The following is a 26,867-nucleotide window of genomic DNA, read 5'->3' on the forward strand; positions in this document are numbered from 1 at the left end:
ACAGCCCGAGGATTTCCCACCTTACCCCCCTGCGGCACTCCTGCATAAGGGTTTTTTGAAAATGTTGCTCTTTTCAGGGGACCTAATTTGCCGTGCAACAAGGAAGTGGGAGAGCAGCAAATTAAGGGCAGCTGTGCAGTGGGCGCTGGTGACGTGGGGAACGTCCATCCTCCTCGTGTCTTTTAAAGAGGTGACCCCGCGGCTTATGGTGAGTGGGGAGTGGCCCTAGATCTTCTTTTACACATATTGCAACTGTACTTCCACTATAATTAGCTCTGTAGAAATGTACACATGTGATAATACGGGGAGGAAGACAGCTTTCTTTTATGTTCAGGATATTTTCTTGTGACTTGTTTTCTTTTAATTTTTTTCCCTATTTCACTGCTTTATTCCACAGTTGACCTGTTACTAGCTCCAATAAAACCAGTTCACCCTGAAAAAGAAGCCCCAGGCAAGTTTCTGAGCACTTCATGTGCTTAACTCCCCACCAGATCAATGGCTTGGATCCTGCAGTAGATCTCTACTGTCCAAAAGAATTTTCACTGGTAGAACTGAACTTTCATGCTTTTCTCCTCTCACTGCAGTCCACTCCACCAAAATGCAGCCCTCTGATGGACCGGGGAACCCCAGAAACAAAGCGGTGGGTGGGTAGACATCTGCAGCACTAGAAGGAAATGGCAAGAAAACATGCCTCCCCTTCTGTTTGTGGAAATTCTCCATGAGTTCCAACTAAACATGACTTGCAACACTTTGTAGAAATGGAACATGCATGATATGAACCAACTGTGATTTGGATCTTCCTTTTGTAAAAGCTAATTAGCAGTCCCGAGAGTCACTTGGATGACTTGAGAAGGGTTGAGGGGTTAAATTGTATTTAATCCTTTCCTCTCATTATAAAACTGCAATTCTTCCCTGGACGTTTATGCACTTGTGGTCTGCTTCAGTGTGCATTCCTTTTGAGTTGGATGTTCAATTATGCACTCATTTTGGCTTCTTCAGAAGTTATGGAGCTCTCACATCCGAGAAACTCCACTGTTTCTAAAACCAGGCAAAGTGTGATTTTCCCTTGTTTTTGCTGGGAAAGCAAAGGGAGTTAGGATATGTTATGTTTCCTTTGGGTTTTCCAGCTCCTCCCTGCCTTCCCCCACTGACAAAACAGCTTTTCCAGCCAGAATCAAAAGACTTTTTAAAAATTATTTTTGCCCTGCAGATCTACCGATAATGCAGTAGACCGAAGAAATTGGCATGGTGTATTGCATTATCGATCACCCAAACTGGCATCATCCCCTCCTTGCAAAAAAGTGTTGGGCTACCTCCCCAGAGGGAGGTTGCACAGAAACAAAAATGAAGTGGTAGGCAAACAGTAGATGTCCCCTGCAAACAGGAAACTGTGGGAAAACCATGTTACGAAGCCAACAGCTGTGCTGCAAACAGTAAGTGCAGTAAGTCTGCGGATAAAGCAGGCATGCATGTCTTTCCCCCATCTTGAATGCCTTGCCACTGGGGCATATTAAATGGGGGCATTTACTCACTCAATGACTCTTTATTTTTAAAATAAAAACTGTGGCCGATCCTGATCATGAAACTTTCATGCCACCTCTGCTTGATCCTGACAAGTGGTGTCATGCAAGCATTGAAACTGAGTCGGGACATGCCAATTCCAAACCTGTGAGCTCCTCAGCAGGCCTTAGCCAATCACCTTTTTCTCTCTGCCTTCCCCTTTGATCCCACCCTCTGCAATAATGCTAAATTGTAAGACTTGCAAGGATTACTGAGAAGGAAGCCAAGCATTTTTAACAGAGCACTACATAAATGCTAATTATTATTGCTTTTATTAGTTTCAGTGGCACTTGTTAAGACCTAGCTTTTTTCTGGTCTGTGGGTCTCTGGTGCCCTATGCACTCCAGATGCCTTCATTTCCATAGCTGATGGTTAGTTTGTGCCTATAGTGCTTGCTGTTATTAAAATTCCACACAATTGACAAATTGAAGCAAACTGAAACAGTTTTTCATTCTCTGCTTGCTATGCCTTTGCGTTTCTTAAACTGATTAAAGAAGGCTCTTTGTCAATATGCATTCAGGAGATGAGCATGATAGAAAAGACCCAAATGGCCTCACAAATGTATTTTTGACTTGAAGGAATGTTTGCAGTTCTTTTCAAAGAGAGTTAACTAGGGCACATCCAGATTCACAAAAGCAAGACTTCCAAAGAACGCATTCAGTGACTGTTGTTTTCAGATGATGTAGACACTACTTAGCTCAGCACTCTAATGATCCCATATGCATTTTTGATAAGCTTATCAGACATTATTAGGATGCAACAAAAATAACAACAAGAAAAATGTGTGGAATAACTGTGCTGGTCGTTGCTCAGTTGTTTTCCCACAAATGAATTATTCTTTACTTCCAAATATCTTAGGACTTGTACACTTTTCCACTTTCCTTATTGTGAAGTACTCCTAGAGTTGCTTAATATGACCTTGGAAATTCCTGAAGACTAGGGGGTGGTATTTGAAGAGGGGGGAATGTGGGGGGAAAGGAGGGAGGGAAGTGATTGCAGCAAGGATGTGATGCCATAGATTCCACTTTTTAAAGTTACCATTTTCTCAATTTTAATCCCAGAGCTCCAGGTCCCACTTGAAGGCTGGTAACATGATACTGTAATCCTTAGCAGAGTTCCCCTGTTCCAAGTCCATTTAGTTAATGGGCTCAAGTTACCACCTGAATTACCCTACCCACTATATGGTGTTTTCCCCACTTTGCTTTTGTCATATCCTGACAATCTTTGAACTCTCAAAACAGGATGGAACCAAATCCATGAACTGTATCTTAGAGGCTTTTAACCTAAGGTTTGGCTGATTATTTAAATATATGTGAATTCAGTTTACCTTAACTTGGCATTGCTGGCTCCTTCTCTTTTTCCCTGTTTGTGTGTGTGTATGTCAGGTTCTTCCTTGAACTACCTTCGCCTCCCCACACTTTTCTAGCTTAGGATCCCTTTTCTTTTACCCCCTCCTTCCTTGATCCTTCTGCTTATCCTACACTGCTCTTCAATCAGATCAGTTCAGACAATGACAGTCCTTTGGCACAGTTAATCCCACTGTGACATCAGAGCAGCTCATCTAAACACTGATGGAGGTTTCACCACAATCACAGCTCAATAATTTGGTGGAACATTATAATATTGGAAAACCTTCAATAAAGAGGCAATATGAATTCGGTGCTACGGAACTATGCTGTGCATATAATTTTAAAACAAGAAAACTGGCACATACAGAAAGGATTTTATGCTGCTTGCTTATTCCTCTCTCCCATTAAAACTCAATATGGAATGTAAGCTTGTGTGATCACTGTCAGATATAAAATTGCATTTGATTGCAAATCTTCCTCCTGATCTGACAGCCCACAAATGTTACTTTGGCATATACAATGTAAAATGAAAATGAAAAGCCTGAAGATTGAATGAATATAAATGGTGTGATGTTGGCTGCTATTAAAGAACGGAAAACTTTCTAGTCAATTCAAGATGATTATTATTTTTCTTTCAATAGAGCTTGATTTTGAAGCATCAAGTGACCATACAAATCCTGTCTATGATATGAATGCAAGAGGAGGCAAAGAAACTACTTTACATGAAACCAAATGCACCTGTTTGTATACAAGGCTTAATTCTAGGCCCTTGGAAACTGCCAAAAAAAACATTGCTACTGAAGATGAGCAAGAGATTCTATTCTTTGAGGAGCTTCTCCAATTCTTACATGACAGTGAGAGGCACCAAGCACTATTGCTATCTAGCAATAATTTCATCCTGTTGAACTAGGACCTTTCCGCACAGGCGGGAAAGAGCACCCCAGGGACACCAAAAACGGCGTCCCTGGGGAGGGGTTTGCATGGCCGCCGCCACTGCATCACAGCAGCGCCGGCCTCACAACCCCCGAGCGGCGCAAAGATGCTGCTTCCAAACCTCGCTCCCTGAGCGAGGTTTTTTGGAAGCAGAGTCTTCCAACCACTGCCGTGCGAATGGCAGCGGATGGAAGGCGCCATTTCCCCCGCACCATCCCCAAACACTTACCTCCTTTCCTGGCTTCTGGCTCATCGCAGAGGCCAGGGAACACGCCCCCCCCCCGGCCTGCAAATCTAGAGCCATCGCTCCAGGCTGTGGGGGTATGTCCCCTGGCCTCTGCGACAAGCCAGAAGCCAGGAGACAAGGTAGGCATTCAGCAACAGCGCAGCCTGTGCGAAGGCTACGCCACCACCTGCTGCCCTCCCGGGACCATCCATGCGAATGGTCCCGGTGTGTGTGTGTGTGTGCGTCAGCATTGTTTATGCCAATGCACCGTTGCGGTGCAGAAAGGGCCCTAGAGACTGATAGCATCGGGAGGCACAAACTGTGGGGAGAATCTGTGGGGAGAGAGTGCACAGATATGTGCTGTTGCCATGGTGCAGGCAAATCAGCCACACAGAGTGAAGCCTGACCCTCTTCAGGCTGAACTTCTTGTGAGAGCCAGCGTGGTATAGTAGTGAAGGGTAGATAGACTATAATCTGGAGAACTGGATTTGATTCCCCACTCCTCCACAGGAGCAGAAGATTGTTATCTGGGGAACCAGACTGGTTTCCCCACTCCCACCATGGTTAACAAGGGAGGTTCAGGAAAGTATCAGAAAAAAAGATGTCTTTTAGAAAATGGAAGTCCAGCTTGACTGATGAAGAATATGAAAAGGAACACAAATGGTGGCAAAAGAGAAGCAAGTTAGCTGAAAGGGAGGCAAAAAAGGATTATGAGGAACACATGGCTGCGAATATCAAGACCAGCAACGAACAGTTCTTCAAGTACATCAAAAGTAAGAAGCCAGCTAGGGAAGCGGATGATGAAGGAACAAAAGGTGTGCTGAAGGATGACAGGGAGATTGCAAAGAAGCTGAATGAATTCTTTGCATCAGTCTTCATCCAAGAGGAGGTGAGGAAAATTCCTGCCCCTGGACCAAACTTCTTAGGGGGTGAATCTGAGGAACTAGCAAAGATACTGGTAGACAAGGAAGAAGTTCTGGCAGCCATTGATAAACTAAATGCCCTGGTCCAGGTTGCATTCACCCAAGAGTTCTTAAGGAGCTCAAGTGTGAAATTGCCGATCTTTTCACTTTAATATGCAACTTATCCCTGAAATCAGCCTCCATCCCTGAAGACTGGAAGATGGCCAATGTCACACCAATCTTTTTTTAAAAAAAAGATCTAGGGGGGACCCACGAAATTACAGACCAGTCAGTTTGACATCTGTTCCTGGTAAGTTAGTAGAATCAGCTGTCTTTATTGTTAAAAAGCCTCATAAAGAAGAGGCGCCGACTTACCGGCACCGCCATTGCCGACGGGGGTAGGAGAGCTGTGTCTCCGCTCCGGCGGTGGCTCCTCCCCCCAATGGCCAAACTCAGGGCTGCGCTGCACAGGCGTGCAGCAGCGCAGCCAATTGGGCAATGGGTCAGGGAGGCGCACAGTCATGACGTCGACTAATAGGTGCCTCCCACCCTCGTTAATTAGCCGGGCTGGGCCTCGTGACGCCCCTTCTTTCTCAGCCGGCTGGAGATTGTCCCGCCCACCCTCCACTTCTTTCGGTTGTTTTGTCGTGTCCATTCATTTATTGTCGTCTGCGGTTTGCGCATGGGGGAATGATCTATGGTTCAGGTTAGCTGCCTGCTAACTAATTTGGAGCCTCCTAATGAGGTTTGGGATGGAGCAAGCCAGGTACAGTTTAGCCCAGGCGTGGGCTGAACTGGCTTGCCCCCCTCCCCACAGCAACTGGAAGAGTCTTCAGGCAGCGGCCCAGCACCCATCTGAAACTCCCCCACCTTGTTGCTGCCAGGCACCGTTTTTTTTCTGGTTTGTTTCCTCAAACAGGCGGGTTTGAGGAAAGCGCGTGTTGGGGGACAGCCTGCTTGGCCTGCCCAACTCTGGATCAATCCCCCATGCTGCACCTTACGCTCTATTCTGTCAAGCCAATAAATTCTTGGCTATGGCCAAATTTTATACCATAAATAAATGAGTGTATTGTTTTATTTCTTAGCTTAAGTCTTGATTCATACAGCGGTCTTTCTCTCCCTCTGGCGGTAAAGTCTCTTTTGGAGTACCCAAACTAGTTTGAAGGGTGTTAAACAGATTTGGAGGGGAAAGTGAGATCTCCTCACAGTGAAAATTTCCCTCAAAGGTAGCAGTGTGATGTAGCCTGACAAGATCAGCCTTGAAGGGTTTGTATGAGTGCCTGTGTGTGAGTGGGGTGTGCTTGTGCCTTGCTGCTGAGCTTTGCTCTGAGCTACTGTCTCTCCCTCAGCAGTATGTAGGGTAGATGATCCTTTACAGTGGTGCCAAGAGGTGGGAATCCTTTATAGTAGATAAGGGATCCAATACAGAGAGCTTCAAGGGATATCAGGGTTGTGGCACAGAGGTAGACTATGGCAAACCACCTCTGAATGTCTCTTGCCAGGAGTTGCTATAACTCAGATGTGACTTGACAGTAAAAAAAAGAGAGTATTTGTTGCAGAAACTAGGGCATTAGAGTAGGAAATAAATGGACTTACATAGAAACCTCAACTAATCAAAACTGATTTCTCCTGTTGGACTTTGTGTTCCCCAGCATGACTTCCTACCACATAGCAAAAAATAGAACTTGTCCCTTATGACTACAAGTCACTGATACTGCAAAAAAGAGATCTCACTTCTGCCCCTGCAGTCTGATTGCCACTGCACCTGTAAGAACAACTGCAAGAAAAAGAGAAATGCAAAGTATTTTTATCTTATTAGTATAGAGCAGTGTTTTCTAACCTTTTCGATGTCACGGTACCCTTGACCTCACTCTTCATATCTCACAGTACCCCTGCCATGCTCCCCCCACTTTCCCCTCCCAGTCTCCCTGCTTGCCACCCCCCACCTTCCCCTCCCAAGATGAAGGGAAGCACGGGGGGTGGGAAGTGGCTACTGACCTAGTGTCAGGCCCTGCCGGTGGGTCAGCTCCATATCCTTGCTGGTGCCGGCAGGAGACACTGCAAAAGTGAGGGGGGCCGGCAGCATTGCCGCGGTACCCTTGGGACATGCTCACGGCACCCCAGGGTACCACGGAACCCTGGTTGGGAATCGCTGGTATAGAGCATAACAGCTCTCCTCTGGTGCTCAGCTTGCCTGGCTCTGAGCTGCACATGCAGATCCAAAATGGGACAAATTCCTGTTCCCCCAAGTGATTTCCATTCAGGACAACAGGGTGGAGGGAGGGAGGAGCCTTTCTGCTCCCTACACTGTGATCCTGAGCCAAATTGGACCTTCACAGATTTTCAGAAACACTGTTCCCTGCAGCTGCTGTGTGGCTGTGAGGAAACATCAGGTTTGGACCCATCTTATTAGAAACTGCATTATTTCATTTGACCTTGAGCGAATGAGCTTGCTAGGCTATTTTTAGCAAGGGTATGAGCTTTTATTGGGAAGTGGGGCCATCTTCACACAGACATGTGCCTAGAGTAAATGTATTCCCAATAACATGTGGAGTCATTGTCTGACCTGATAATTAATATGAATGCTAAAACTCATCCTTAAGTGAGAGTATTTGGAGGGGACAAATACTCCAAATACTCTCTTTGTGTTCCCCAGCACTTCCTACTACATAGCAAAAAATAGAACTTGTCCCTGATGACATAGGAAGCAGAGTAGTTTGGAGTATAGCCACAGTTTAGGGGCAATGCACAGAAGGTCTCAGGCTCAGATACTGGCATATTCAGAAATAATTTTAGGTAGCCGGACCCATTCTGGAGAGCCACTGCCAGTCAAAAGAAAGCAGTACTTCACTAGAGTTACCAATGAACATATAAGGTGGCTTTCTATAATCAGTTATTGTTGGACTAACCGGACAGTTTTAACATAAGCTGCCTATGAACATATTCTACAATTCTTATAAAATCTATTTGATTTATAACAGACATTTAAAACATTCTCAGCTTTCTATAAGAAAAATTAAGCTCTTGATTTGGATTTATGGTCATCATAAGACAGCAATCTGTCCCTCTACTGAATCACTATTGGCATAGTGAATCATACTTTCTCTTGGCATAGTTTCAGCAAATATTCTATTTACTACAACTCCCTTTGGCTTCAATGGATTCTGGATGGAATCCTAATGATAGCAGAGTTGTAAAATGGAGGATAGGCTAGGTAGTTAAGGGAATTGGGAGGGGCGTTGGTTTTTTTAACTGTCTTTGGAAAATGACCAACCAAATCTGGGAAATCTGCTCTGCAGATAATTTAGGAGAAATGCAGTATCTATGATTCATGGACCTTCTATCAAAGGGTAAAATGCTTTTGGAGAGAAAGATCGGTCCACCGTAATGCATTTTTATAGTCACCCCTTCATAACATGAAAGCTATCTGTTCCTCTCTTTGGGGATAAAGTATAATTAGAAGACTCCATCTGGAATGTATTTCAGACTGTACTAAATACAGGAGCCTGGGATTCTCAAATAGAATGGGGCCAGTCCACAAGGCAGGGCTTTAAATAAGCCCTAGCCCAGCGCCCATACCAACGGCGTGCTCTTGTACCTCGCGAGAGCACGCCAATCCGCATTCATGTCAACCCTGCCCTTCTCTGGGCAAGATGACTTCCTGGCGGCCAACTGCGCATGCACCAGAATGGGCGCACATGCGCAAGGCGGGCCGCAACATCAACTCTGCAACCTGGTGCTGAACCGACAGCTTCTCTGCCGGGCCTCCCCTCCAACAATGGCAGCAGCATGAGAGGTGCGGCCACGCTTTCTCATATAATTTGACCCAAAGAAATACAAACATGTTGATCTAGTCCAGGAAGAAAGCAACAGCAGAAAGTGCATTGAGAGGAATCTCATCATGCACAAACTCCTTACTTGTTAAATTAAGATGATTTTTTTTGCAGCAGAAAAAGATGCACCCATAGCAAATAATCTTTTTTTTTTTTGGTGGGAGGTAATAAAACTAAAGAAAGCTGTGTCACAGAGAGAAACACATTTTGCTGTGACATACCTCTGAAGATGCCAGACATAGATGGGGGCAAAAAGGTTAAAAGCAAAAACTACCTGACCATAGTCACACAGCATGGAAAACCCACAACAGTTAAATCTGGAAGTATTGTTTTACAACACTTTCAGAAGAAAAGTTGTGTTGGTCTGCATCAGAAGGACTAGATTCAAGTCCAGTACCACTATTGAGATGAACAAGATTTCTGGAGTATAAATGTTTGAGGGTCAAAGCTCATTTCATCAGATCTGATAAGCTTTGATTGTGGAAAGCTTATACCCCCAAAATCTTGTTGGTCTCTAAGGTGCTACTGGACTCAAATCAAGCTCAAAAATGCCTTCTGCTTAAATGTGGCCAGGTGTCTTCAACAACTGGAACAGCAAATGAACCACCTTTGATGCTTCATTTGAGCCATGGATTCAGATTGCATAACAGGTTTCAGATGCTCATTTCAGCTTCTCAGACTGTATGGTCCTGACATTTCTCCAGGCACAACAACAATAACAAATATTCCCCACCAGTGATTTGCCATAGTTGGTCCCCACCGCTTGAGGTGTGAGGCTAAGGGCCAGCACGTCCCAGATAAGGTCATTCTTCACAGATAAGCTTGAGTTCCAGCATTGTATCAGCCTACCAGGCGAAAGTACTGTTGGTCAGAAGAACATTCAACTGAAACCAGTAAGGCTTCCTTACTTCCAAACTAAATGTGTTTAAGTTTTAACCTAGTTTTGGCTGACTGCATTTACATTGGTGTCTCCAAAACATATATCCAGTACATTGCTTTTTCATACAGCCAGTAAACAATATTAGCCCTGTAATGTTCCTGGCCCATTTCACATAGCTCTTTAGTTTTCACTTTCTGAACCTTTCAGTGCAATTGTATGCAGATACCTCTGTTAAATCCCATAGATTTCAATAGACTTGAAACAACACTATGTAGAATTGAACTGTTAATACAAGAAGTGTGCATTTGGCTTTGCCAAACCAAAAAAAAGAACCTTTAAATGGCAGTCAAAAAAGTCAGAAAAAATAAGGGTTTTTTTTCTGGGATTCCCCAAAATGCCTCCATTGAAGCCTATCAGGAACCTTTATAAGGCTCTGGGGAACTTTTTTTAACAGGGAATTGTCCACACCTGTATGGTTAGAAGGTTGGCTAAAACTACAGCTCGTTCCCATAGTACAAACATATATTATTGCTTTAAAACAAAGTCATAATACAGGAAGAAGACCACCACTTCCACTTCCACTTCCACCAGCAGCAGCAGCAGCAGCAGCAGCAGCAGCAGCAGCAGCAGCAGCAGTATGGATTTATACCCCACCTTTCTCTCCTGTAAGGAGATTCAAGGTGGCTTACAAACTCCTTTCCCTTCCTCTCCCCACAACAGACACCTTGTGAGGTCGGTGAGGCTGAGAGAATTCTGAAGAACTGTGAATAGCCCAAGGTTACCCAGCAGGAATGCAGGAGTGCGGAAACACATCTAGTTCACCAGATAAGCCTCAGTCACTCAGGTGGGGAATCAAACCGGGCTCTCCAGATTAGAATGCACCTGCTCTTAACCACTACACCACACTGTAGATACTATCACTAATTTCCCACATTTCTCCATTTTATGGCATCTTGTGTAATTTATTTTTAGTCCATGTGCAGTTCTTGCTAAGCCAAAGTAGATCTTTTAACAATTTTAATTGTTAAAAAAATCTGAAATAAGCAATAGAAACCAGTCAACTCAAGGAGCACTATTATTGTTGATAATCTATATAAATAAAAAGCAAAGTGTCCATTTGTTTCTTATCGTTGCTCTCCAAAACTACTGGACCAAATGCTATGAAATTTTCAGACAACGTTGCTCTCTCATCTGAACATGTTTTCACTACCTCACATTTCTCAACTGTGCCAGGTAAACCATCCTTTCCCCCCAAAACAGCACCATCACTGCCCTTTCCCCCCCAAACAGTGCCATCACCGTTCTTTCCCCAAAAAACAGTGCCATCTGGTGGATGCTGGGCCTGTTCTGAGGTATGCGTTCTAATATTTCATTCAGGGAGAGGGGCCAGGAGTCAGTGAGGGAGTGGAGGGACAACAGAAGTTGAGGCGCCAGCAGTCCTCTAGAGGTACTGACCAGACAGAAATGAAATACAAAACCACTCTCAACCTATTATCTAGAAAACAATCACACTTACACATGAAGCCTCTGCCCTCACCTCCAGTCCCTCTCCCTGAATGAAATATTACCTCAGAACGCATAATCCACCCCACTCTGGTGTCTCACCAAACCTTAGGAATACAAACCTCTTACAGTACGGACTGGCATTCTTCAGACCATGCTCATCATGACCACTGATGCCATTATATAAGTAATACAATCATTGCACTGCTAATTATATATTCTAATCCAGGATAACTAACAGACTATGTTGCAAATGAAAAAAAAAACAACTTCCACTAGAGATTTTAACTGCCTTGAGCGCAGCGTCATTGGCAGAATCATAAAAACAGTTCACATATACATAGCCATTGTACATATTTGCGGGTGCCCCCCCCCCAAAAAAAACTAGCTGAATACATTCATTCTTCAGCCTGTGCTTACAATGATTACAGAGAAGAATGCTGCAACAGGTTTTCCCCCTGTATGGCAAGTAATCAGAGAGTACATTGGTTTTTCTGCAGCATGGTATTTAGTAAAAGCCTAGCCACAGCAGTCCACACACACTGTATTCTGCTGTATTTGTGCTCAACTTTTCCGGTAGGGAAATGTTCCCAGTTTCGAATTGGAAGGAGGCCCTGTGAATTAGGCCGCAGGAGCATTCTCCCCAGCATGTGCTGCATGGCCTGCTCTCCGTGCCATTTACCTCACACATTACTGGGAACTGCGGGCCTTGGGGACAGAGACACAGAGGTCAGGAGGGCAGACTGTTTCCCTTCTCCAGCCGCAAATCTCAGTGCAGCCACAGTCACCCACCACTTCTTCACACGATCACATGGCTGGATGTGCGTGACAATTTCACAACACACATGTGCACATTAGGTTTTAGGTAATATTTAGGTAATATTTAGGTTTTAGGTAATATTAGGCAAAGCAATTCTCCTACACTGTTTGCACATCATCACCCCATACAGTCCAACACAGTGAACACTCTCACAATTGCCCTCTCACCCTCAGTCCACCAAGCACTTGGACAGATGCTAACTCACAACAGACTACCTGTCTACAGGGACTTCTATTCCCTTTGGAAATTTGGCCAGCCAGATCTGCAAGGCTCCCTTCACAAGAAGCCCCATTGGCGGACAACCCAACTCATGTGGGGAGAAGGGAGCTGGGGAGGTAGTTCTAATCTGAGACCTCTGAAGTAACATTGGGTTTCCCCTGACATTTGAGGAGTGGTTAGATAACGGCTGCTACCACCAGGCTCTGCCATTGTGTACTCCAAGGTAAATTAGGTCTGAACTGTCAGTGCCAGCCTGTGTTGGACCATCCCTGAATTCTACTAAACAAACTACAAACCATAATACAACATTGTGAATCCAATCTGCTGTTGAAAAGGGAAAGAGGGGTTCTATTTGACCAGCCCAAAAAGCTATGCTGGGGATCATTGGACCTGCATGGACATCTGTGTGGGTTGCGGACTGTGATGAGGAGGACATTTGCCACGAGTGGCCGGGTACCGCTAGTATTTTCTAAAATCAGATGAGGTTTGCTTCAAGATATACCATATTATTGAGTGTTTGGCTGTGTTAAATTATTGTTATTACACATACTCTGCTGTTCAACCAGAGAGTAGCTCTTATATGGTAGCTCATCATTTAGGTTTATTACATGCCAAATGTAGTCCACCTCAGTTCTATGAGATTCAGGCCCTTTTCTGGGCCACATAAGAATTATATTACTGATGAATCTCTATTAACACAAATGGTCTGACTTTACTAACCAAGGCCCTTTGTCAGTGCATCATGTTATATGAATCTGATGTTTGCAAAAATGTCCAACAAAAAAAGCTATGGGAGTATTTTTGAACTTTCCTGTTGTAGCATTTACACTTCAGAAGATCAGTCAGCCCAATTTATTAGTAGTTGTTTTAGAGCCACTGACCACCTTCCAAACTATTTCCTTGTATGTCCACCAGAGATAAGACTGAGGATGGAGATTTCATCCTTTCTTCTCCCTGATAAATGATGGGGGTGGAAAGAAACCTCTGAAGTACTCAGAACCAAATTGCATCATACCAGTAGTAAAGATGCCAGTACAAATTGTGTTCCCATATTAGGGGTACCAGGTCCCTCCTGGCCATCAGCAGGTGATGGGGGCAGGATTACCAGAATCAGTTTGGGGAAACTCTTGGATATTTGGGGAGGAGCCTGGGGAGAACAGTGACCTCAGAGTGGTACAATGCCATAGATTCTACCCACCAAAGCATCCATTTTCTCCAAGGTAACTGATCTATGTTGTCTGGAGATTAGCTGTATTTTGGGGGCAACCTGGAGGCTGGCATCCCTACTGTCAGTCCCAAGCCCCTTGTGTCTGGACATCATCACCCAGGGGATTCTGGGGGACCGTGACACCAAAGAACCTCCTATTGGAGTGTACAAGTTCATTCTCTGATTCAATAAACCTGATTTCTGCAATCTTGAGTTTGGTTATTGGGAGGAGGTCGATGAACACAACACCTACCCATATGTCCCTTCTCTCTACAGTCTCTAAAGATTAGCATCCTCTCTCCTCATATCCATTTCACATCATTGGCTAGAAGTCAGAAAAGTGAGGAATCCTGTGAACGACTGGTTCCATTGGACTGTACTTCTTAAGACACTGTCTGCCCACAGTTATGTTGTTTCACATATGAGTGGAAAGAAGAATAGCACCGTGGAGAGACTTATGAACTTGTAGCTTTAACATAGTAATGTCATCGAAGAGCCTGCACATTCCTAGGTCTAGTGAGAGTGCTTAAAAGATGTTTTAAGACAGTCATTAGTTTGTGACCAAGCTTTCTACCAACCCTTCTTTCCACCAATTTGTTAATCTACCTCCAAGTCACATTTAAGAATCACTGCTCTAAGTTGCTTGCATTTGGTTGTAGTTGTTTTCTTACCTTTGCCTTGGCAAGCTGATGAGTGGCTGTTTATGGCACCTCTTGCTAAGGCTAAAGAGCTTGTAAACAATTTTCTGTGCCTTAAAGAACAGTTGTTTCATGCTGGTTTCTAGCTGCTCATAGCGATGCTGGAAATTTGAATCCATTGTCCACAAGTGCATAATGGCAGATGTGTTGAGGAAATAGTTCATGGGGAGCCTTTTCATAAAGAACTTGAATTCATCTGCAAAATGGTAAAATTAACATTCTTTTAGGTTGGTTGTCCTTTAAGCAGCAATACAAGATTTATGCTGATTTTTGTCACTGTTAATGAACAGGCAAATGCAATACTATCACTTTTATACACAGGTAAATGTTGATGGAACATGAACACTCAAGAACTCAACAGCAAAGATCATCAGTACAACTCACAGCAGAATTTGATAAATTTAGAATTCCAAAACTTATTTTTAATTAAGGCTATGGCCAAAAGCACCCAAACTTGGGACTTACTTCCAAACAAGGTTGTCTAAAGCTGGATCTGTATGTCATTACAGTATCATAATCACCCATTTCTTTTTTCTCTTTTTTATGAAGTTAAAGCTTCTATTAAGTTTAAAAGCAGACGATAATATAATATTTCATATGGGGCAGATCAGTGCTGGAATTCAAATAATTTAACAAACGGTTCCAGTTGAGAGGGGGGTGCGGTGCCACTCCCCCTCTCAACTGGAACTGGCTCTCCCCTGGCTCAACCTCCATCGCCGGTGGCCCTGCTGCCTCCAAAGACGAGGCAGCAGGGCCACCGATGATGGATTCTGATCCAGGGGTGGCAGCAGCCAGCAGCAAGCTGTGGGCCCATTGGCTGATGTGCCCCCCTGGCTGCTGCACTCCCCAGCTCAAGTGGGCTGTGGGGGGGGGGTACACAGTGGTGGGATTGACTACCAGTTCTAACAAACTGGTGCAAACTAGCTGAATCCCACCACTTGGGCAGATGTTACCAAGTATTTTAAGTTAACCTTGTCCCACTGGTTGGTCTTTGGTGACCTTAAGTCATCCAATTCATGGCCACTTATGTCATGGAATGTTTAGAAATGCCTTGTCTGGAGCTAGATGATTAATTTACAGCACAATCCAGATCGTGGAGGTGGCTGGGGATGGCACCACTGCCAGAGGACTTTCAGGTGGTGTGGGGAGGCAGAGGAATAAAAAAATCTCCCTGGCAGCTCAAAAGTCCTTCATAGGAGAAAACAAAATTATGCTAGCCAAAAAGGTGGCCTAAGTCCATTCTCCCACCGCTGGCATTCCTGGGGTGAAAGCCTGATGGGAACTGACTAGTGTCAGCTCCACCTCCAGGAATGTTCCTGGGATGCCCTCAGCCCAATGTTTTTCAGTGGGCAGCAGATCACTCTTCTGGGTGGCTAAGATTCTTACATGTGTGTTTGTGTAGCTGTGAAAATAGCTCCTTGAAAATTAAGGAAAAAATGAAAACTATATATTGCTGGAATTGACAGGACCAGCTGAGTACAACCATGTATGTTTTAGACTGAAAAGGTGTCCAGGATTGGAGCCTGCAGAGCAAACGTATTAGGAAACCTTCAGCAAATGGCAGCAGGGAGAATCCCTTCAGCTGCACACAAAATGTCAGGCACAAGCTGAGGGTGAAACTGACCAGAGAGCAAAACGGTTGGGTGGGAAACAGTGTCTTTTCCTCTCTGATGCTTTTACTGTCTGGAAAACACCCAGAAGCAGCTTCTTTTAAAGACATCCCCTAGACATCTTATTTTGGGTGTACTGAGTGAAAAGAGGCAGTTTCCTCTTTGTAAGACGTCCCACGGGCTTCTTTTTTGTGCCGTGTGACATGGACCCTTCATAGCCTGCATTTTCTTGTCCACACAGGAAAGAAGATACAGTTGTGAATTACTGACTAATGTAATGATAGCACACTCCAATCGTGTGTGGATGTGGCTGCAATGAACTTCATGACTGACTCAGTATATGAACCGGGGTCTCTGTGGTCCTGGTCCAATGACTACAACATACCATGTACCACAAATTTCAGACCGTCAGTCCCAAAGTAGTATACTAAGGAAACGTTTGTTATCTGCAGCTATTTGTGGAAGGACTACATGAAGTACCATACCTGCTATCCAACCTGACATGCTGTTTATAAGTGATAAGCAAGGTTTGTATTGTACTCATTTTCAATGCAAAACTAAAAGGGGCGGGGAGACTTTTGCCAAGAGCAGAGCTTGTTAAGTCTTAATGAAATTATGTCCTGCATTCTTTCCTAATGAATATCTCATTGTATCCAGAGTAATGAGAGATAAGGCTAATGTAAAGCCACAGAGCTTTGCAAATAAAGAGGGAGAGGGAGAAAGGAGGGAAGGAAGGAAAGAAAGAAGTGGTATTTGCCTCATATCTTAAACTGACACATTTCATGAGCTGTGAAACTGCAACACGAGTGCTTACTGTTCAAGGATTATTAAATTTATTGTACTCTAATCAGCAAAATGCACAGGTACTTTTGAAATGTGATTAAGGGCACAGGAAGGAATCTGGACAAGAGAGGAACTTAACCATCCCATAACTACCTTTCAGTTAGAGTTGCCAGAGAAATTTTTCAGCAGTAAATTTGGAGGTTACTTCTCTGATGAGACATCAGAGCAATACTACTACTGCAATTGCTTCGGAGAGTTTCATGAATCTTTTTCACCTACTCCTACACTGCCAGGCTTCTCTGACAGGTCCGGTTCTTGAACACTGAATTTCTGGGGTCAGGGGATAAAGGCTACATTTATATGCAATTTAGTAACTTTATAAATGTGGATACCGCTCCTTAACCTTCTCCCCTTGAAACATACAAGAAATAGAAAATACGTAAACAAGCGGGAGACGCCAAAAGATTCACAGGGAAGAGGATCTCATTTCCCCCCACTAGCTACTGCTATGTTGTTCTGTCTCCTCCCCAACTTTCCTTGGTATACATTCCACCCCTTTCCTTCCCACCATCCCTGTTCAGTTACTTGGGGGAGGGGCTAATTTCCTCTCTCTCTCTCTCTCTCTCTCTCTTTCATGCACACACACACACTTATGCACATGCATCTATAATCTATAACAAACACGCACACAAGTGGGTGATCTGCAAGGGTTTGTGGGGGTATATCATCTTTCTCTTTACCACTATTTCTTTCTATCCTTTCTTGAAAGTCCCCATAGCATTTCCCCTTTTCCTTCTTCACTCTTTCTTTTCTACCCATGAGCCAACCTACTTTTATCTGCCCCCTTGTTAGCTTTCCCTACTTCCCTCTCCTGGAGGTGGGAAAGACTGGCCCAGCTCTATGGTGCTGGCTGCTTACCTGCAAAGACTTGAGGGGAAGCAAGCCACTTTCCCTGGTATCTCCCTCCTGATATAACTTCCTTTTTTCCCCTTTATCCTGGCAGCCCCAGTATCATCTTCCCTCCTCTGCTTCCCACTTACCAACCAACTTACCTTCTATCTGCCCCACATTTTTAGTTATATGTAGCATTTATTTACTTCATTTATACACTTTTCTCCCTAATGGAGGCCCAAAATAGCTTACATCATTCTCCTCTTCATTTTAATCTCACAACAACCCTGTGAAGTAGGGGAGTCTGAGAATATGTACCTGGCCCAAGATCATCCAGCAAGCCTTCATTGCACAAGTGGAGATTTGAACCTCGGCCTTCCAGATCCTAGTTCAACATACTTAACCATTACACCACATTATGGTTGCTTAGCAGTGGCCAGAAAGACCATTTGTTTCTTTAAGGTACAGACGCTGCTTGTGTTATTTAGTGTTTTTTTTTAAAAAAAAACCCTTCTGTATTTTTTTTTAAGATTCCATATTTTTCTGCCCTGTTTGTCCCTGCCCATTTTCTTAAAATACATGGTGGGTGACAGAACAAGTATTGGTTGCATACTGTCACTTTGTCCAATGAAGCATTTAGCCTTCCATGCAGGGATCATTCTTCTTGAGAAAGACCCTGTTGCATAGGAGGGGAAAAACCTGTTTGAGGAGGGATCTTGCACAAGAGTAATGCTTTACATCTACCTGAGTGGAGTGGTTGGATTCTCAGACTTTGGCCATCCTCCAGTAGAACAAAATATAGAGCTCTGCATGCCCTTGACATTTTCTACTTGATTCAAGGAATAGTTTATGAGGCATTGCTAAACTGAGTTACATCCTTCTAAACCCAATGACTTCTCCAGGTTTAGAAGTCTGTAACTCAGTTCAGGTTTGCACAGATAATTTGTCAATAAGCAAAATATCTCCCTGGATCACAGGGTAAGAGACCATCTCAAGACATGCACCTACCACTAATTACCCTCACTCTTTTTGGAAGACCATATACCTGTGCCTCCCCTTGTAACAATCCTGTAAAATCATGCATCTCTTACCAGCTGTGCATGGATACATACTAGGACTTAATAACCTGTGTGTGGCTCTTTTCTCTCTTTTTTGAGCCTCTTTTACTTCTCACAGCCTTGGGAAAGGGGGGGGGGTTGTCAAGCATTTGGCTGGTCACAATGCACAGTCGGTGGGCTACACTCAGCTTGATGAACCATAAGTGATGTAGGCCTGCTGTCCTTAGATAAAAGCACACATTATCCCTTCCCTTCTCATAACAATGACTTTAATTGTAATCAGAGCAATAAAAGTTACAGAGGTCAAGTACCAATCGCAGCAGCAAATTGAAATCCCAAAACACACAGCTACTGAAATTTTATCTGCAATGAAAGCATCTTTTTCCCCCTGTAGTCCCAAACTACACATGTTCAATCAAACTCCTTTTTAATATTTTTCAGGCATCGTTACTGAGATTTAGAAAAGATGAGCAGCTTCAAGAAATGCAGACTCTCACATTTCCACGGGGCTGGCAAAACATAGCTATAAAATGTTGTATATTAGTTTTTATGTTGCAATGAGTTTCAGTTTCCATGATACATTACTGAAGGCATCCCAAGACAGAGGGACTGGCTCTGAAATGTGGATATGTTTATTTGAACAAGAACAAAAAAACCACCCTCCATTTTAAATTGGTTTATTATTTGACAGAAAAATGCAGAGAAGCTGAACTTTGAACTTGCTTTAATAAACCAATTAAATCCTTTCTACTATCAATACCTTTATCATCAAACTCTATACACAGGGCTGTGTATAAGAATCTATGCATACTGTCTATTGTGGCTTTCTCACAGGGCTGGATCCAAATCAGTAAGTCACTGCGAGACAAAGATGCCATACATCATTAACATAGCTGGAAGTTAACATGACTTTCATGGATCATGGGGCTGGTTCCAGCATTTGGAATTCCTCCATATGGACACTATGCCTTTGGATGCAGCCATGTGGATCAAGAGTACTGGCTGGCGTAATACACCCACAAATTCAGGCACCAATTCCTGGCCGAGATTAGCATTAGCATGATAAGGGCCCCTTTCTCAACTGCCAAGTTGTGATGCTGTATTTGTGGTTGCAGCTTCCTCCATGGCATATCAATATGGTCATGCTGGTTTATTTACAAAAAAAAGCATCTTGACTTCTCAAGCAGGGAAACAAATATTTAATGTTACAGTGGGTGATTTGGGGCCAGTCACCTACTTTCACCCTAACCATCCTCATAAGGGATAAAAAAATGAGAGAATAATATTAGCTGCTTTGATCCCACTGTGGAGAAAGTTGAGGTATCTATGAAGTATATACATAATAAATACAGCTGAGGTTGGGAGGCAGATGAAAAGTAGGTTGGTGAAGGACTGAGAAGGAAAAAAAGGGAGGAAAGGAGGAAGGAAAAGGGGGAGATGATATGGGGGTGGCTGGAAGACCAAAAGAAGAAATATTGTAGAGAAAAGTGAAATGAAAGTGAGGTGTCCTTGAGGGTTCTACCATGCAAGTGGGCCTAGTCCAATGGCTGGCACCACACAACTGGGGCACAGTTTTCCTAGGCAGAGACTATCAGGCAGTGAAGAGAAGGGAAGCTTAAGACAGAGGGGCAAATAAAGGTAGGTTGGTTGTTTAATGGGAATGAGATAGGGATGCCAACTCCAGGTTAGGAAATTCCTAAAGATATATAGGGGTGGAGCTTGGGAAGTGTAGGCTTTAAGAAGGGGAGAGACCCTTTTTAGTGTTTTTTTTCCAGTCTTTGGCCTGTAGAGGGCACAGCTTTTAGGCTAGCAGCACCAAAATTTCAGAGATTTTTTGGAAAGGGGGTCCAAAGTTACCATCCCCCATTGTTTCCAATGGGAGCTAATAGAAGATGGGGGCTACACTTTTGAGGGTCCATAACTTTGGACCCCCTGAACCAAACTTCACCAAACCGGGGTGGTATCATCAGGAGAGTCTCCTAAAGATACCTTGAAATTTTGGTGCTGCTAGCTTAACAATTGCACCCCTGACAGCAGGCACCCCCCAAATTTCCCCAGATTCTCCTTTTAAATCCCCCCCTTTGGCATGGATTTAAAGGGAGAATCTGAGGTCCCCAGTTTAAACACTGAAAGTGATTCTGTTTCAGGGTGGGGGATAATTCACCACAAAACAGCATCACTTTCAATTTTGTTTTAACTGAGGACCCAGATTCTCCCTTTAAGGTGGATTTAAAAAGAGAATCTGGGCTCCCTAGTTTAAACACCATTGGAAGTAATGCTGTTTGAGGGTGGATTCCAGCATCACAGCAGCCGCCCATGCTCCCCCCCCCCAAAAAAAAAACTCAGATCTTGCACCGGACTCCATTTTCCCTAGTTACGCCTCTGCTTGAAGGGAAGGGCAGAAGGAACTGCCAGCTGCTGGCTGGGAGCCCAGCTGGTGGGGGGGAGGGCAGGGGAGTCTGCCATCCCCAGCCTTGGAGAGCTGCTTTTCTAAGCACTGAGGCTGTGGCGGGGCTTGGGGAGGCGTGGCCATGCCCCCAGGGCAGGTGGGGGCATGGCCCTGCCCCCCAAACCCACCCCATTAAAAATCTATACCTAAATCACTGGCTCCACCCCCAAATCTCTAGGAATATCCCAACCTGGAGCTGACAATTGTAATTGGTCTCTGTAGTTGGGTGATCTGTTGTGATTTCTGGGTAACTCCAAACCCCACGTGGAGGTTGTCAACCCTACCAAGGTGAGAAAGAGGAGGAAATAGGGAGAGGCTATGGGGGCTTTCAGGGAAGGGTAAGAGGAAATAGTGGGGGAGGGAAAACAGCAATTAACATTGCTGTAAATTCATAACAGCAATGGTGAGCCAAGAGAAGATAAAAATAATAGAATCTCTTTTAATCTTTAATTTTATGTACAAAGCAGAATAGGCAGACTGTGGACTTGCGAGGAATGAGAGCTTGTTATCAGCTTTCAAGGAAATCCGCAGTGCCCTTGTTCATGGTGGACTGGACATCAACTGGATTTTACTGGCATATCTTTCTTGTTTTCTTTCTTGTTAATGCAATCTCATCAAAACTGTTTCACATACCTTAGTACACAACTTGTGTGACTTTTAATAAGTAGATTTGCCAGGTGCAGTACTAGCAGGTGGCCCCTAATGCTTTTAAGGCTGGAAAGGAAATGATTACATTATGCATTGTGGATTGGTTGTGCCCTCCATTTGGTTACAGGACAAGAACAATTTAAATATTGGCTCTGTGAAGGAATTATGTGTGTTGCACCTGTTTGTTTTCATAAAACAGAGCTACCTTGGGGTGAGGGGAGAGGAGGAGGGAAATTGTAGCCATGGACACTGTGACAGTTTGGTAAATTTGTGTTTCTCCCTCTTACTGATTAAATTTCTTGACATCTACATGGGGGAGTTAATTACTGGAAGGCAAATTAACACCCCTGTAAGATAACAGAGTAAACAATAATTATATTAAGGATGTGGGGATGTTGCTGAGGTTTTTCAAAGCCCAGTATAAAAAGAAGACCATTAGTTTGGGGAAAGGGTCAAATGGAGTGAACTGTATTGATTAATGTCTTTCCACTCAGTGATTATAAAGTACCTTCAGTTGCCAGTGAATCTTCTCTAGACTTTTTCACAAGGAATCTTTCAATTAAGACCTGGCATGGAACAGCCTTTGCATACTAAATAGCCACCACTCCTGAGCTAGCAATCGGTCTGTTGTAATCAGAACAGTGACTAAAATGTACTGAGTGAACCAGACAGTTGCTCTTCTCTTGGAAGGATGAAAGACCATTTTCAGTGCCCAAATAAACCCACAATTTCATTTGAGTTCATGAGCATTTCAAAAGTTGGAAGTCTGTATGATCACATTTTCTAGTTTACTGTTCAGACAATGAAAGAGAACTACCTTTATTTTAAAATGTCAAAACTGTCCTAAAGACTGGTATGAACAATCTTCCCACAAATGAATTTCCCACAAATGCAATGTAAAATGGCTTCAATTATGTCATTGTGTATGCTATACAAAGTCTTCAAAACACATGAATGGGGGGAAGCCTCAAAACATTTAAGGTTCATTCACTTATTTATTTACTTTTAATTATTTATAATTTGCTACTGATGTGTTTTGTCAGGAGGTTTAGATCAAAATACCATTTAAAACACACATGTAAAGCAATCAAACAAAAGGGAAAATACATGAAAAGCTTCCTTATACCTAAACCTTACCTACAGTTACTAGAAACCTAAATCCTTCACTGAAGATCCAGCAAATCCAGAAAGTACAACAACTCAATAGCCAATTATGTGTCAGTTTTACCAAGGACTGTATTGTTGACTGTGACTGGTAGCAGCTATAGCTCTCCATGTTTTCTGACCAAGGAAGGTCCTTCCCAAAACCCACTACATGAGATCCTTAACTGGAGATCCCAGGCATTGAGACTTGGATCTTCTGCAACTAAAACATGCACTCTACCACTCTCTGACAGCCACTCTCTGACAGACCAAGAAAGTGAGAGGCTGGAAAGCTCTGGTTGTCTCTAGTCAGAAAACAAACCATGAGCCCAAAAGGAAGACACTGATGTGAGTAACTCTGGACCATTCCGCACAACACAATATGTCTTGTAGACATTTTAAAAAGAATAATTTCTTCTTTTTTGCCCACATAACATGGACAAATTAAGCATTTCACCCCAAAAAGGTCCTTTAGCCTGCCTCCCTCCCACCTAAGGACATAGGTTAGGGGGGGTTTCTGGGTGTAAACCCAACCATTACATGTCCGAAGCTAAGCTCCCCCGCCCCGCTTGTTTTTTTTGTATTTTAGTGTATTTTTTCAGTTTTTGGCCTGTAGGGGGTGCAACTTTTAGGCTAGCTGCACCAAAATTTCAGAGATTTTTCAGGAGACACTCCTGATGCTACCATTCATGTATGGTGAGGTTTGGTTCAGGGGGGTCCAAAGTTATGGACTCCCAAAAGGGGACCTCATTCTCCATTGTTTCCAATAGGAACTAATAGAATATGGGGGCTACACATTTGAGGGACTATAACATTGGACCCCCCTGAACCAAACTTTAAACATTGAAAGTGATGCTGTTTCAGGGTGGGGGATAAAAGGAGAATCTGGGCTCCCTATTTTAAACACCAATGAAAGTGATGCTGTTTGTGGGTGGATTCCAGCATCACAGTCTATTAGGGGGGCACAAAAATCAGATTTTGCACCAGGCTGCATTTTCCCTAGCTACACCTCTGTCTGGAGGAGAGGGCAGAAGGGACTGCCGGTTGCTGGCTGGGAGGCTAGCTAGTGGGGGGGTAGGGGGTGCGGGGCAGGATAGTTTGCCATCCCTGGCCTCAGAGAACAACTTTTATAAGCACTGGGGCCAGGGGCGGGGCTTGGGGAGGCGTGGCCACACACCCCGAACCCACCCCATTAAAATCTATGCCTGCATCACTGCCCCCACCAATTGTTAGACCTCTCATTTCCGTTTTCTGAACAGCTTGTACCCGCCATTTTCTGCTGCTTCGGGATTCTCTGTGCCGCCCGCAATTTGCAGAAGGTTTCCACAGAGGTTTCCTCTGCTTGCACCAGAGGCGTAGCTAGAAAAATGGAGCCCGGGGCAGAATCTGAGTTTTGCGCGCCCCCGTAGGTGACCGCCCTCCCCTCCCCCATGACCAAACAATGATTTTTTGCACCAGGTCATTTTCAAATGGGATTGCGGGGGCAGGGAGAGCTTGTTTTGCCCATGGATTTTGTGATCCATGGACACAGCCAGATTGCTGGAGATGGGTGGTGGTGGCAGAGCTGGCTCTGCCCATGGAATCTGTCAGAGAGAGGGGAGCTCCAGCCTCAGCATTTGTGCCAAGGCTGGAGTGCTGGAGGTGTCTGCTGGGGGAGGTGAAGGCTTCTGCTGGGCCCCTGCAGGCCTGACTAGGCTTTTGGGTCGGGGAGGGGAGGCTTCTGCTGGGTCCCTGCAGGCCCGGCTGGGTTTCTGGGGTGGGGGAGGAGGGAGGGGAGGCTTCTGCCGAGCTTTTGCAGTTCCAGCTGGGCTTTTTGAGAGGGGAAGAAGGGAGGGGAGTCTTCTGCCGGGCCCCTGCAGGTCCAGCTGGGCTTTTTGGTTGAGGGGGAGGGAGGGAAGGCTCCTGCCAGGCCCCTGAAGGCCCTGCTGGGCTTTTTGGGGTGGACAAGGAAGGAGGGGAGGCTTCCGATGGGCCCAGGCCAAGCCCCCTCCCCTGTGCCCCACTTACCTTTGGTGCCGCAGTGGTCTGGGGCAGCCTGGCAGGGCCTGGCCTCCTTCCCTCCTTGGCCTGGCCCTTCCCCATCAGACTGCTCTTTCAGCCAGCAGAGGGATCAGTCCTGAACAGACTGCTCTTTCAGCTGGCTCTGCCGAGAGCAGTCTGTTGGGGTGGGGCCAGGCGATGCAGGAAGGGGGATGGGTTTGGGGCAATTGTGCTCCCCCACATGACTTAAGTGTAGGGCGACTGGATCAATTGTCCCCAGATGTCCCCATTGTAGTTTCGCCACTGGCTTGCACCTCATCTCTTTGCAATTTCGGTCTAAAAAGTACATGAATAAAGTTAGTTTTCACTGCTGATTCAGCACATGTTTTGTTTTTTTGGTTTTGAGGAAGGTGTCTTTGAATCTACAAAGACACAATATGAGAATCAGCAATATGCATACATTTCGAGTCTTTGTAGCTTTAAAAAGACCTCTGTCAAAATAAAACAAAAGGAAAAGTGATATATGGTGTGCAACACAGAGAATCCCAAGAGGCAGAAAACATCTGTATTCATATTTCACATTTTGAAATGTTGGTTTATTAAGCACTGTAAGTTTTGATTAAACTATGGTTTTGTAAGGACTACTTGTGGTTGATAAATCAGCTTCAAACCCTAACTTTAGATCAAGGATTGATAAATCTTAATTTATATGAGTGGCACACATTCCATTGTGCAGTAAAAAAAACAAAACTAAGATGTTCCATGGAAGGCAGGTCTACTCAATGCTTCTCAATGGGAGGCAAAGCAGTCCTCTGAGCAGCTAAGATTCTTTTATGCATGTCTGCAGAGTTACAAAAATAGTCTTTGAATTTTTTTTTAAAAAAAAGGAAAACCAGAATTGGCAAGACCATCTGACAACAATTATGTACTTTTTGGGCTGAAAAGGTGCCCAGGATTGGAGCCTGCAGAGCAAACATCCTGGGGCAACCTTCAGCAAATGAAGGCAGGGAGAATCTCTTCAGCAGCATACAAAATGTTGGGCACAAGCAGAGGGTGAAACTGACCAGACAGCAAAATGCGGTCTGGTGGGAAAAATAAGATGCCTCCTCATGAGCTCCGCATTCTGCAGTCAGGCAGATGACATCTTGCAGGCACCTTAAGGGGAAAAGGTGCACTTCAAAGAGTTTTCAAAAAAAGATGCCTTGAGCTGAAATAAGGCATCCTGAGGAAATTTTGGGGAAAAAGCTTTGTGGAATTCGTTCCCAAGACACCTTTTTAAAGATTCTCAGGACATTCTTTATCTGTGCTGTGCAGAATGGACCAATTATTTCTTCCCCCTGCTCTTGAATGGTTTTCATCTGTTTGGATTTTCAGTGTCACCTTCATTCATATCTTCTCTCTTTAAAAAATTTATATGGCAATAAGAAAAAAAATCTTCAGCAGTTTTTAAAAATAGGTATAGCCAGCAGATTCAAAATGGCAACTGTAAATATTTTGTGGTTGATGGATAATCCATAAGAGTCTCTTGTGCATCTCTGTAGTTAAAGGACTAGTCTTGGAATCCCAGTCTGAAATGAGTGACTGAAAATATCAGATTCATTCCTTTCTGCTGAATGGGAGGGAGGTTTTAATGAAAAAAAAAGTTTAATAACACCCAAACGGGCCATGAAAAGGGGAAAGGAATGCAAGGTGTCTTCTACCTCTAAATCCTTTGATATAATATTCAGTCAATGGCTGTAGCAAATTGTCTTTCCTAGTAGAACTTCCTTATGAATTTTCTTTATTGCTTTAAATCCCATCAGCTTAGTCGAGCAGTTTTCGGCAAGAGAATGTTAATAATTCAATCTCTATGAAGAAGTGAAAAAATAAAGAATGCAAATGGGAGCAAAAAAGGTAAGGCTATAGTAATACAGATCCCCAGCTGAGCACACTGATGCGGATTCACAAATTTCAAAAGGGAATTAAGCGGATTTCAACCCGTGTTCAGATGTTTGGTGCTGTGTTCCAGGTAAATCTTGCAGTATCTGGGTGAAGCTGATGACTGCACTTTGTTGAAAATAAAACTCACCAGCATTCATCAGCAGGCGACCCATCCATTGTTAAGGAATTACATATTGTATCTAGTTAATACAGGGACTCAAAGCTAATTCACGTGGAAATCCAATTTCAGTTCAA

The 26,867-nt window shown here is 44.0% G+C and overlaps 1 protein-coding gene across 1 annotated transcript in view; it reads right to left on the reverse strand.

Annotated features, from left to right (window-relative positions):
• Nucleotides 1–26,867, reverse strand: part of BRINP3 (BMP/retinoic acid inducible neural specific 3) — a 186,934-nt gene that overhangs the window by 47,122 nt on the left and 112,945 nt on the right. The window contains exon 6 of the mRNA XM_048498765.1: nucleotides 14,104–14,326. Within this exon, the coding sequence (XP_048354722.1) occupies nucleotides 14,104–14,326 (223 nt within the window). The remainder of the gene's footprint in view (nucleotides 1–14,103; nucleotides 14,327–26,867) is intronic.

Source organism: Sphaerodactylus townsendi, linkage group LG05 (genome assembly GCF_021028975.2).
Source record: "Sphaerodactylus townsendi isolate TG3544 linkage group LG05, MPM_Stown_v2.3, whole genome shotgun sequence".
Taxonomy (NCBI): Eukaryota; Metazoa; Chordata; class Lepidosauria; order Squamata; family Sphaerodactylidae; genus Sphaerodactylus; species Sphaerodactylus townsendi.